Consider the following 12040-nt stretch of genomic DNA (forward strand, 5'->3'; position numbering starts at 1 on the left):
TACCCCACAGGGTGACTCGGTGTCCCCTGCACCTGTGGGCACATAGGGCCTTGACCACACACACCTTGCTCCATGGTGGGCCAACCGGTGTCAGCAGGGTAGCCGTACTCTGGGAAGCCCTGGGCACTGCTGAAATTGCTCACGTAGGTGTCATAGGCATAGTCCCCGTGGAAGGAGCCCGGCGGAGGTGGGGCCTCATAAGGACCCCCAGTCACATTGCAGCTTCTGTAAACCTGACTCTTAGGACACACAAAGCCAGGAGGTAAAATCAGTCGCCGTGAGCGCAATTCACATTTGGAGCATGCGGTCAGAGCACAGGGCGGGGGAACTGAGTGGATGGAGGGCCTGCCCACCTGCCCGCCCAGCGCCAGCCCGGCGCCCACCTGCTGCGAGTGGGCACTGAAGCTGCTGTGGCGGCTGTGCACGCTGGGCGCACTGCGAAGGCTCTGCCCCGAGTGCTCACTGTGCACACTGCGCCGGTCCACGTCGTCCCCGTAAGGGTCCCTGTGGGGCTCAGGGTCGTCATCAAAACTCCCTGTGAAGCGAGGGTCGTACCTCCAGGGGTCGTCATACCTCTCGGGCCTAGAGGACCAGTGGGGCAGAGGCGAGAGGGCACTGGGGCCACCGGGCGCGATGCACTGCTGCTCAACACTCAAGCCCCCTCCCCCGGTCCTCACGCCCTGCCGCCCTCCCGCCACTCAGTCCACACTGGTCGGAGCCCACCCTCGAACTCAGGCCCCGTGAGAAGATTCAGAGACAATGCTGCAAGTTCATGGTCAGCTGTCACGCGTCTCACGGACACTGGGAAGACAAGGGGGCACCCCAGCCCCCAGGCATTTGTTCTGAGGCCCAAAGGAGAAAGGCAGGGAGGGTCAGGTCCATGCACCCCTTTCAGACAGGGACTGTGATGCCAGCTGTTCACCAGGAACCCACACCAGCCGCAGCTCCTGGGTCATTTCCAAAGTACAGCTTTGACTCCCATCCACCCCTCAGCAAGGTGCATCTTACCCACCTGTCAGCGTAAGCGTAGCTTTCTTTCCTGTACGGGTCGTACTCCATGTCATACCAATACCTGCGGTCATAGGGGCGGGGATCCCTGAACCCAGAACCATAGGCGTATCGATCCCAGCGACCCGGATCTGTAAGCAAGGGATTGACAGGAGAATACAACATGCATGAAAGACACTGCCCGCCTGCCCTGGACCAGCTGCGCCGCCCAGCACTGACGTATGCTCCCAGGCTGCCTGAGACCAAACTTTCCTCCCCAGAGTCAGCGCGACCCTGGGGTGTTATCTGATACCGCAGGTCCTGGCTGAGTCCTGCCGCATGTATAATCCTTAATGGCCGTTGGTTTTTTTCTCAGTACACGTGATTAAAACAAACAACAAACTGGCTATGTGACATCTTGATTAAATTCTTGCCCACAGTTTCTACTTTTTAATGGTCAATCCCATAACTATGAATTTTACTCATGTCTTTTCTAATGTGGCCTAGAAAGGTTTAAGAAATATTCTCAAAACTAAAGGACAGCTTTATTTATTTTTTTATCCTCAACCAAGGAAATTTTTGCATTTATCTTCAGATAGAGCTGGAGGGAGAGGGGGAGGAAGAGAGAGAGAGAAACATCAATGTGAGAGAGAAACGTTGATGTGAGAGAGACACATCGACCAGTTGCCACCCACATGACCCCAACTGGGGCTGGGGACAAACTGCAACCGAGGTACATGCCCTTAGCAGAAACCAAACCCGGGACTCTGGTTTGCGGGCCGACGCTCTAACCGCTGAGCAAAACCAGCCAGGGCTAAAGGACAGCTTTTAAAGAGTCCGGTAACATTAAAACAAACCAGATGCACCTTTCTGGCAAGTGTGTGCAGAATTCGTGCTTGAAGTGATGCAGACACGAAGGGGAAGCAGAGGCCTGTGAGCAGGTGCGCTGCAGGCTCGAGGCCCTCCTCTGCACAAGCACAGGACACAGCTGGGCAGAGGGCGGAGCAGGGTTCAGGGACGTGTGACCAAAAGGCACACCCTGCCTGACAGCAAGGGGACAGGTCTGCACCTCCAACACTGGAGCCACGGCCACACGTGGCCACAGAGCACGGCAGACATGGCTATTGCCACTGAGAAGCTGCTTTTTCATTTTATTTCCTTTGATCAATGTGAACAGTCACCCGTGGACAAGGCAGCTCCAGAGCTACTGATAACTGTGTTCTGATAGAAAAATCAAAGAAAACTGCTAATATGATATAGACATATTCATGCTGAGATTAAGATGCAACTTCTGAATGAAAAACAGCATTCTAATTCCTTCCAGATACAGATTACTTGGGCTCTTGAAGACAGGAACTAGAGAAGGGACTCTGCCTAAGGCCCGCAGAGCGCGCTCGCCATCTGCCCCGGCTGCCGGCGGCTCCACCCACCTGCGTACTCGTACTGGCCGCAGTAGTAGTTGGCATAATCGCTCTGGCTGCTCCATCCACGCCTGGAACCGTAGTAATCTTCAGGATGCCCTTGCCTGAAATCACAGTGTCAACAACAATCACGTACTTTTGAGAAGAGCAGCAGGATCTCAGTAGAGATTGTACTGGTCGTGGAAAACTCTAAACAGAAGACCCAAAACCACACAAAGACGAGATTGAGGGATTCCCTATCACCTAGTGGGTTAGAGTCTCTCTTAAGACAACTATGTGAGCGCCTGGCCAGTGTGGCTCAGTGGTTGAGCATAGACCCAGCACCAAGAGGTCGCCAGTTCGATGCCTGGTCAGGGCACATGCCCAGGTTGTGGGCCAAATCCCCAGTGGGGGGCATGGAGGCGGCCAATCGATGTTCTCTCTCATCGATGTTTCTGTCTCTGTCCCTCTCCCTTCCTCTCTCTAAAGATCACTATGCGAGTGTGTCAGCCTAGAACCCAGTGCTCTCGGAGCCGGCGCCGTGCAGCCAGGGCCCAGTGCTCTCGGAGCCGGCGCCGTACAGCCAGGGCCCAGTGCTCTCAGAGCCGGCGCCGTGCAGCCTAGAACCCAGTGCTCTCGGAGCCGGCGCCGTGCAGCCAGGGCCCAGTGCTCTCGGAGCCGGCGCCGTACAGCCAGGGCCCAGTGCTCTCAGAGCCGGCGCCGTACAGCCAGGGCCCAGTGCTCTCAGAGCCGGCGCCGTGCAGCCTAGAACCCAGTGCTCTCAGAGCCGGCGCCGTACAGCCAGAACCCAGTGCTCTCAGAGCCGGCGCCGTGCAGCCTAGAACCCAGTGCTCTCAGAGCCGGCGCCGTACAGCCAGAACCCAGTGCTCTCAGAGCCGGCGCCGTACAGCCAGAACCCAGTGCTCTCAGAGCCGGCGCCGTACAGCCAGAACCCAGTGCTCTCAGAGCCGGCGCCGTGCAGCCAGAACCCAGTGCTCTCAGAGCCGGCGCCGTGCAGCCAGAACCCAGTGCTCTCAGAGCCGGCGCCGTGCAGCCAGGGCCCAGTGCTCTCGGAGCCGGCGCGTGCAGCCAGAACCCAGTGCTCTCGGAGCCGGCGCCGTGCAGCCAGAAACCCAGTGCTCTCAGAGCCGGCGCCGTGCAGCCAGGGCCCAGTGCTCTCAGAGCCGGCGCCGTGCAGCCAGGGCCCAGTGCTCTCGGAGCCGGCGCCGTGCAGCCAGAACCCAGTGCTCTCGGAGCCGGCGCCGTGCAGCCAGGGCCCAGTGCTCTCAGAGCCGGCGCCGTGCAGCCAGGGCCCAGTGCTCTCGGAGCCGGCGCCGTGCAGCCAGAACCCAGTGCTCTCAGAGCCGGCGCCGTGCAGCCAGGGCCCAGTGCTCTCGGAGCCGGCGCCGTGCAGCCAGAACCCAGTGCTCTCGGAGCCGGCGCCGTGCAGCCAGGGCCCAGTGCTCTCGGAGCCGGCGCCGTGCAGCCAGGGCCGAAACATGCTCGAAGGCGTGGACCTCAGACCAGCAGAAGCCGAAGGCCCCAGGTATGAAACTGAGCCACATGCCGACTTTCAGACCCTCACAGACCAGACTGCACCGAGCGTCCTGAGCAGGTCAAGGTGCGCCCGGCCCTGGTGGCCCTCGGAGCTGACCGGCAGGGGCCTCGCCTTGCACCGGGCAGGCTGGCTTCACTGCAAGCCTGCCTGTGCCCGCACTGCAGACAAGTGGAACTCAGCAGGAAGGTCAACTGTCAGAACAGGCAATAAGATTCTTGAAAGAATTAATGACATTTTTGTTTTGTTTTTTTAACATCAAGTTTTAGATAATATTATATTTTGAATGAACTTCTCTCGTCTCACTCAGCTGAGCCAGGGCTTGGCAGGCACAGCTCCGAGGAGGGAGTGCGGGGCCTCAGCACCCGCTCTCGCCACCCCGTCGTGAGAGCAACTGTCTACATGGGGGCTCCCGGAAAATGACCCTAGGCAGCACAAAACCAGGACACACACCTGGCCCCCAAACCCTGCATCCATCAGAAAGAACAATGGCAGAAACGAAAGGGCCATGCTCACCTCGAGCAGCTCCCACAAGGGTGTGATCACAGCAGCATGAGAACGACGAGCTGATGCTAAACACTGCATGGAAACCCACGTACACGCATGTACCCGCACTAAAGCAGGGCAGGAAGGAGAGGCTGCTCACCAGCACTGCCACAGTGCCGTAAAAACGGCAGGGAAGGTGACAGACCTTCCATGTAACCGCCCAGCCTCTGGTCAGGCATCTCTGCACACCGGGCCGGCTCGGGCCTCTGCACTGAGTCGCCACATCCCTCTGCAGTGGGCAAGCAAAAAAACCCCAGAACAGCCAGATGTGCCCTGGCTCCACCCACTTCTGTGATCCCTTGGCTCCCAAGCATTCTAGAAAACATCAGCCCATTGCTCTCACTGAATCGAAACACTTCCCAGGTGACGGGGGGCGCCCAGGTGCTAAGACCCGGAACCTTCTCACATAAAGCACCAGTACACTGGGCTACACTCAGGTCAGTGTGTCCCTCTGTGGCACTGGCAGAGGTCAGCTGACAGCAAAGGCTCCCAGACAAGCTCCCAGACACCGGAAGAGCCAGCACAAGGAGCCCGAGGTTCTGAAAGACAGCTGAGTACACCAAGTCCACATCAGCGACCAGACCGTTTCTGTTGAGTTTAAGGGACCACATGCCCCTGGAGCAGAGCCTACACCTGTGAGACATCACTTCGCCCGGTGAAGGCTTTGGGAGCGGGCAGAGTGGGACACACGGACAGCTGCCCTCCCCTCATCCCGACTCCACCAGCATCTGGGCAGGAAGCCTCTGACGGGTGCCAGGGCTCCTTCAACGCCCCTCGTTTGTAACCACAGAACCCAGCCAGGGTCAGTGCGACAGAAGCAGGACAGTGAGGTCTGGGGTCTCTGGCATAGGAGGCAGCGTTGGGGAAAAACATGGGCTTTTAGGTCAAGGGGCCAGCTGTGTTCTGGCCCAAGCCTGCCTGGCCTAAGCGCCAGGAACTCTCTGTGACCCGTGGTGGGGACAATCCACAGGGTAGGAGCTGCTGCCATCCAAGACCCTGAGTGTTCCGTCAGCGAGCCCCAGAGTGTGTGTGCGCCCAGCCATGAGCCATGGCCTGGGCCGGAGAGACCGCCCTGGGGGCCCGCACCAGGTCTGCCACGTGGCCACAGCTGCATGGCAGTGCGCTGACCTTAACTGAACCGCATCTTGAACCTGTCCATATGACAAAACAGTGACACAACGGGGTCGTGTGATTCTTTACAGTCTTCAAACCACAACATCACTGACACAGCCAGCAACACAAACGTCCATTACCTGGCAGATGGCCGATCTGAGCAGTGACTCGCCCGGGAGCTGGGCCGCTCGGGCTCGGGGTAGCGGTAGTTCTCAGCGTAGGTGGATGCTGCACTATTGTAGGGCCTGTATCTGGGCTCGTACAGGCCATAGATGTCCTGTGGGAAGACAGGTTTGAGTGACATCAGCTACCAGTGAGGAGCCAGCCCACCCAGTAAGCAGCAGCAGCTCTAAGAGGTACAGACGCCGTTCTCCCAGGGGTGCTGGACACAGGTCTTCTCTGTGCAAAACATAAAGTACAGGATGACAGCCCCGGCAGACAGCTGACTGCCCTAAAACCGACTGGCCAGGCCCTACTCAGGAGACACCAGGATGTCAGTAGGGACCCCCAAGAAGCTGTGGCAACTCTCAAGGGCTCCATTAGGCTTCTGCTTCCTGAGGAGCCATATAGAGAGGTACCATCTCAGGTAAGCATCCATTTGAACGGGTCCTGAAACTACGGGCAGCCTCCAAGAGAGGACATTCTATCCTTAGAGGCTTCCAGCCCTAGTACAAATCACTGACTGACCCCAGCTCTGCCCTAAGGACCTGAAGCAGGGGCAGGCGACCAGGCACTAGCAGTGCCAGTCGTAGGCATCTGAGAGCCTGACTGCCGCCAGCGGGCAGAGGGCAGGAATCATGCCACGTGCATTTCCTGACTGGTGCCGGAAGCCAGGGTAACGTGAAGCAGGCAGAGGGCTCGGCCCCGGCGAAGCTGACCTCCGGCGCTGAAGCAGTGCTGCGCACAGGCCCCAAAGACGTGGAGCTTCCCTGCCTCCCTGCTACAGGGGTAAAGTCGACGCGGCTCCTGTGGGAACCTAGACTCACAGGTCTCGGTGGTCAGAGGTTAACTGCTCACACACACAAAGATGCTGAGGGCCCATGACAGGGCACAGGCCTCCCATCACCTGACCTGACCCAACCTCTTCCGAGCACAAGGCCCCAGATCAGTCCCCTGCCCTGCCGTGAGCCAGTGGTTTCGACCTCCCTGGTCCACTATCCCGCTGTCTCGGCTGACCTGGAATGACACTGGGCCCGGACTAGGGGGGTGACGAAAAGTAGGTAATAATGAAATGTGTCTACTTGGACCCCACTTTTACAGACAAAATTGGTCCAGCAGCTCCAGCCAGGCAGCTGTTTTTCAGGATGAAACGGAACCTAATCTGGACAGCACCTGGAGCCTGCAGTGCTGGAGAGGAGAAACCTCTGTGCGGCAGCGGGGTCCCTCAGCTGGCAGACTCCTAGACACCGGGGAGAAGCTGGTGGAGTCTCACCTCTTGCTGTTTCACTTGGTTTACATGCTAAATCTAACTTTTTTCCCTAAATACTTTTATTCTGAAGGAGGGGTTTAAAAGACTAGTTTTCCTGCTGCTTCTCAGGTAGGTTTCTGATGTCACAACCACACGCAGCTTTAAGCAGCTCTCCGGCTCCCTAAAGTCTGCAACTAAGAACTTGGGCTCTGCAGACCACTGACTGGCGCGACAGGAAGCAAAGGCCTTTCTGTCCCACAAGTTGGAGCTGTGCGTTATACAGGGACCAAGCAGGCATCTCCACGGTTCAACAAGCTAACAGCTAGTGGGACTTCCGTGAGGCGGGCCGTGCTTGGCAGAGCAGAGCCCTTATCCCACAAGCAGTGACCAGACCAGCGTCCTGCAAGGGTTCTGAACCAACAGAATTCTGCCGAGGAGCATGTGGAAAAGACCGCTGGTCACAGGGTCCACCGTCCAAGCTCAGCCCTACCTGGTAGCAGAGTGGAGCTGTGCCAGGGTCTGGAGGGTACGGTGAGGGGTACTGGGCTTGGCAGCCATCATACGGGGCTCTGTAATAGTAAGAGGACGCGGAGTCCAGGGGCTGCGGCTGCATCCAATGCTGGCCCGGTGGCACAGCTGCCTGGCTGGAGCTGCTGGACACGACCGACGCGCTGGAGGACTGAGGTGGCCGAGGCAGCAGCTGCTGACCCGAGTCAGCTGGAGCTGGACTTGCAGGTGGCTGGGCTGGGTTCTGGGGCTGTCCTTGTGCTAGTGGACTTTCTGGGTTTGAGGGTTCTGAAGGTGCTGCTTTGGGCCCTTGTAGGGGAGGAGCTAGCTCCTGCTGGGCCCTGTCTGGGCTGCACTGGTCCTGAGCGCCTTCTGTCCTCTGTTGGTAGAGATGGTCTGGGTTATGCACCCCAGGCCCAGGCTGTCTGGGATGGTTGGGGATGGTTTGCTGATAAGAGGCTGGGCCATCAGAATGGGACAGGCTATACATTCTCATGGGATGTTCCAAAGTCCTATTTAGTGTGAAGTCCAGTGCTCCTGAAGTCTCTTCCCAATTACTGGGGTGATTTGCCTTATTACTGTGGGCTTCCGGGGCAGTGTTTGTGGGCGACACCAACGTGATGCCTGTGTTCCCAGCAGGGCTGTTACCCAGCTCTGGGAGAGCGTTCTCTGAACTGTGAATCTTCTGACCTTCTGGAAGCAAGTTCTTTGGAGCTGGATGAGAGGGTGGTTGAACCAGCAAATTAGCAGGTTGGGTGGGAAGAATTTCAGAAACGTGTGGAAAATTACCCTGGCCAAGGTTGTTAGGCAGAGGTGAGCAGATGAGAGAGCTGGCTGGAACCCCAGACAGAGGTGTGGCTTCTCCAGAATCGCTCCCCATGGCCCGGCTGCTCATGGTAGACCTGTCCCCAACCCGAGCCTCTCTCCAGGACTGAGTCTTCTCATTAGGACTCGACGAGGACACAGAAAAATGAATGGGCTGAGCCAGATTAGAGCTCAGATCAGGCTGAGCAATCAAGACCGGTTGATTTTGCAAAGATTCAGTGGGTGGTGAGGACAACAGACTGGCATAACCAGAACCTGCCTGAGACAGGAGAGCCTCCTCATCTCCCATCTTGGGAGGGTTCTCGAGGTTCTCAGAAGCACCAATGCCATCCCCACTCTGCAGGGGGGGGAGGCAGCCTGGCTGCTGGGACAGCTGACCAGACACCCCCTCATCTGGAGGCTGAACCACTTCAGACGGCTGAGGTTTTCCAGGCACGTGAAGCACGGGAGCAGCAGGGGCTAAAAGGACGTTGCCCCCAAAGTCTGGCAGTTCGTTCTGTGCCCACAGAGTCGTTGCTGGGCTCTCACACTTCACGGCTCCCTGGGCCCTGGTCGAGGGCCTCTTCTCAGGTGTGGGAAGCACAGTCTCCAAGGGTGGCCCCCCAGGCTGCGGAAGCCTGTGACCGGCTTCTGCAGGTGCGAGAAGAGGCAGAGGACAGACCTGGGGTGGGAGGAGGGTCTCCATGTTGTCTGGTGGCTGCTCCAGGTTGCCAGGGCAGGTGTCAGGCGGTGCAGCGGCTGGTCTGCGCTTCTGGTGAGCATGGGTCTCCCTTACCTCACCCACCACATTGGCACGATCTGCCTCGATTGGTTTTACTCCGACTAAGTGGGATTTCACTGGTTCAAAAGAACTATTTGCACTTGTCTGAAATATCCCTGTAGGTTTGGGGGGGCTTGGGGTCAAAGGCTGGGACAGGCTGCTGTGGTAATTCTGGCTCACGGTGGTCTCATCTGTCTCACCTCCCACAGGAGAAGAATCTATTTGCTTAAAAAAGCTCCCTGAAGCCTCATCCTCAGGTTTTCCCACTTCCTGCTGGATGAAAGTGCCCAGGTCCTGGGGCCTGGCTGCACTGGGGACGCTCCGGTGGCTCTTGCTGCTGTAACTAGAGGACACGCTATCAGACCGCACGGGGTGCAGTGGCATGTCCAGGGCCTCGAGATTCGAGCCCCCACCTCCAGTGTGGCCTGCGACAGCGAGCCTGGGGACCCCGGGCCCAGGAAGAGGCCCGCATCTGAGCTGATCGCCTGGGGAGGAAGCATCCAAACGTGGGGGCTCACTTGGCGGAACCTCTTGGTTCTGAGTGAAGTCTACGTTCTCCACGTTCTCACAGCGCGAGCCACCAGTGTCGCGAGTCCCTGCACCGGCCGCGCCACCCCACAAAGCAGCAGCTGTGTTCTGAGCGGTTGGTTTATCGCGCTGGGTGCCTGCAGACTGAGGAAAGTAAGGTTGCGTGTCTCCACCCGGCTGCGCGGTCTCGCTGCGGGAGGCTCTGAGAAAGGCCTGGTAAACGCCGCCTGCTCCCCCAAGTGCAGGAGGAGGGCCCAGGCCACGGCTGGGGGAGAAACCGTCCAAGTCAGCCGGACCAGCAGAGCCCGCGTTTTCAGAGGAGAGGGTCTCCTCATTTTCCGTCTCTCCTCCGCGGAAAAACATGGAGAGCGCGCCCGAGTCGGCTTCTGGCAGGGCCTGGCTGCTCCCGGCCCCCAGTGGGCAGTGTGAACGGCTTTCGGGGCTATGTACCCGAGCGAAGGGACTCACAAGGGCAGGGGTTGGCAGCTGCTCTTTATTCGCTCCTGGGTTCGGCCTGAACTCCTGGCCAGCCCGGGTATTCCCAACTCTGAAAGTCTGCCTGAATGCGTTTTCAAGATCAAAGTTACTTGCTGAGTAGTTTCCACTTTGCAGGAAGGCTGCCTCATCTCTTCCACCACCGGCCAAGGGTCCTGTGCCGGAAGGGCTGTGCCACTCGTGGTCAGACCCCTGAGGCAGGCTGGACAGCGCAGGGACGTGGGAGACGCTGGAGGCCGGCGGTGCCGCATGCGGAACAGGTCCTTCTGGGCAGGGCCAATAGTGCTGAGCCGGGGGCTGGGGGCCTCCCTGCACCGGCCCCCACTGCCCTGGCATCTGCTGACGAGGCTGAGAGAAGAAAGGGGACGCTGCTGGAGCCGCGGCACTGCCGTGAGTGTTCTGCCCACTCGGGGGTCTGTCAGGCCCAGGCAGGTCCCCGTGCAGAGGGCCCCTGTGAGGACTGCCAGAACCCGCTCCTGGAATGTACGGAGCCTGAACTTCGTGCTCCGAGCTGGAAGCGACCTGGGCACTCCTGTTCACCTCAGGCCCCGGCGGTGCTGGAGGGGTCAACACACTGGAAGGTGGACTTGCCACTGGCCTGGGCTGTGACGGAGGTCTCGGCAGAGGCTCGCAGGGCCCTTGGGAGCTATACGCAGCATTTGTGTGAGGCGCAGGCAGACCAGGGTGCTGAAGAAATGCTGGTGGGGCCGAGGCGGGCAAAACGGGTGGGCTGCTTCTGGACGAGGTGTTTTCAAGTGCCTGTCTACTGAAAGCAAACGGATCCGTTACCGGCTGCAGTGGGCAAGTCACTGAAGCCAATGGTCCACTAGTGACCGCCTGTCTCCTGTATGAGCTGCTGGACCAGAACATGCTCGGAGGGCTCCCAGCTGGAGGCGGCCCCACCAGGCTGGGTGGGACAGCCTGTGGCGGTGGCTGCATGGCTGAGCTCTTGCACAATTAGATGCCGCTTACAGAGAGAAGCAGGATCTAGGTTATTCTTAATTTGAACTGAAAAAGAAAAAGAAAAGAAAAAATTGGCATACAATTCATATACTAGAAGACCTGGTTACAATCAGAAAAACTAAGAAAAAAGAACATGACAGATAGTGATTTCATGTCATGAAAGTCCCGAGGATGCACCTCTCCGACCCCTACTCCTACCCAGAATTGCCACTGTCTGGGGTGCCAGCACTGGACGGGAACACACGTGCTGGTTGTGCCCCAACCTGCTGAGTGACTTCAGACAAGTCACTGCCCTCTCCTGGGACTGTTATGCAACCCAGCTAAGGACCCACTGGAATGGCCGCTGCCTCCGTCATGTCCTCACCAAGCTGGTCGGGATAAGCAGAACATGCCAGTCTGATTTACTACCAGGGATGTGGTCACTTTTCCTGCTAAGACTGTGCATCACAGTTTCCATACAGGGGACTTTAAATTTCAGAAGGAAAACCAAAGTCTAACATTGGCTCTTCCTTTTTCTTTCACGAAAGAGCGCTATAAAGCACACAGGAATATAAGCTGCAAAATAAACACGAGCCCTGGCCGGTGTGGCTCAGCAGTTAGAGTGTCAACCCATGGACCGAAGGGTCTTGGGTTCAACTCCCAGTCAAGGGCATGTACCTGGGTTGCAGGCTTGATCCCGGCCCCAGTGACTGTGCAGGAGTAAAACTAATCGATGTGTCTCTCACACTGATGTTTCTCTCCCACTCCCTTCCTCACACTATCTAAAAAAAAAAAAAAAAAAATCAATGGAAAAATATCCTTGGGTGAGGATAAGCAAAAACAAACAAAATAAACAGGAGACATGTATTCACCAGAAAGCCTTTACCCTACCATGTAAAACGTCCCATTTTTTGCACTGGACTGGCTGCACCCCAACAGGAAAACCAGTGCTGGGCTGTGACCGCCCGGCAAAC

At 57.9% G+C, this 12040-nt stretch overlaps 1 protein-coding gene across 4 annotated transcripts in view; it reads right to left on the bottom strand.

Moving 5' to 3' along the window:
- Window positions 1–12040, bottom strand: part of SEC16A (SEC16 homolog A, endoplasmic reticulum export factor) — a 32524-nt gene that overhangs the window by 16720 nt on the left and 3764 nt on the right. For 3 of the 4 annotated variants that reach the window (XM_036260389.1, XM_036260390.1, XM_036260388.1), the window contains exons 3-8: window positions 7500–11132; window positions 5742–5878; window positions 2418–2512; window positions 1013–1139; window positions 384–582; window positions 65–239 (exon numbers count right to left, since the gene is read on the bottom strand). In XM_036260389.1, coding sequence (XP_036116282.1) covers window positions 65–239; window positions 384–582; window positions 1013–1139; window positions 2418–2512; window positions 5742–5878; window positions 7500–11063 — 4297 coding nt within the window. In that variant the 5' untranslated portion in view covers window positions 11064–11132. Of the gene's footprint in view, window positions 1–64; window positions 240–383; window positions 583–1012; window positions 1140–2417; window positions 2513–5741; window positions 5879–7499; window positions 11133–12040 lie in introns of those variants that run through there. The other variant, XM_036260391.1, reaches the window with a different exon arrangement.

Source organism: Molossus molossus, unplaced genomic scaffold, assembly GCF_014108415.1.
Source record: "Molossus molossus isolate mMolMol1 unplaced genomic scaffold, mMolMol1.p scaffold_m16_p_14, whole genome shotgun sequence".
Lineage (NCBI taxonomy): Eukaryota > Metazoa > Chordata > Mammalia > Chiroptera > Molossidae > Molossus > Molossus molossus.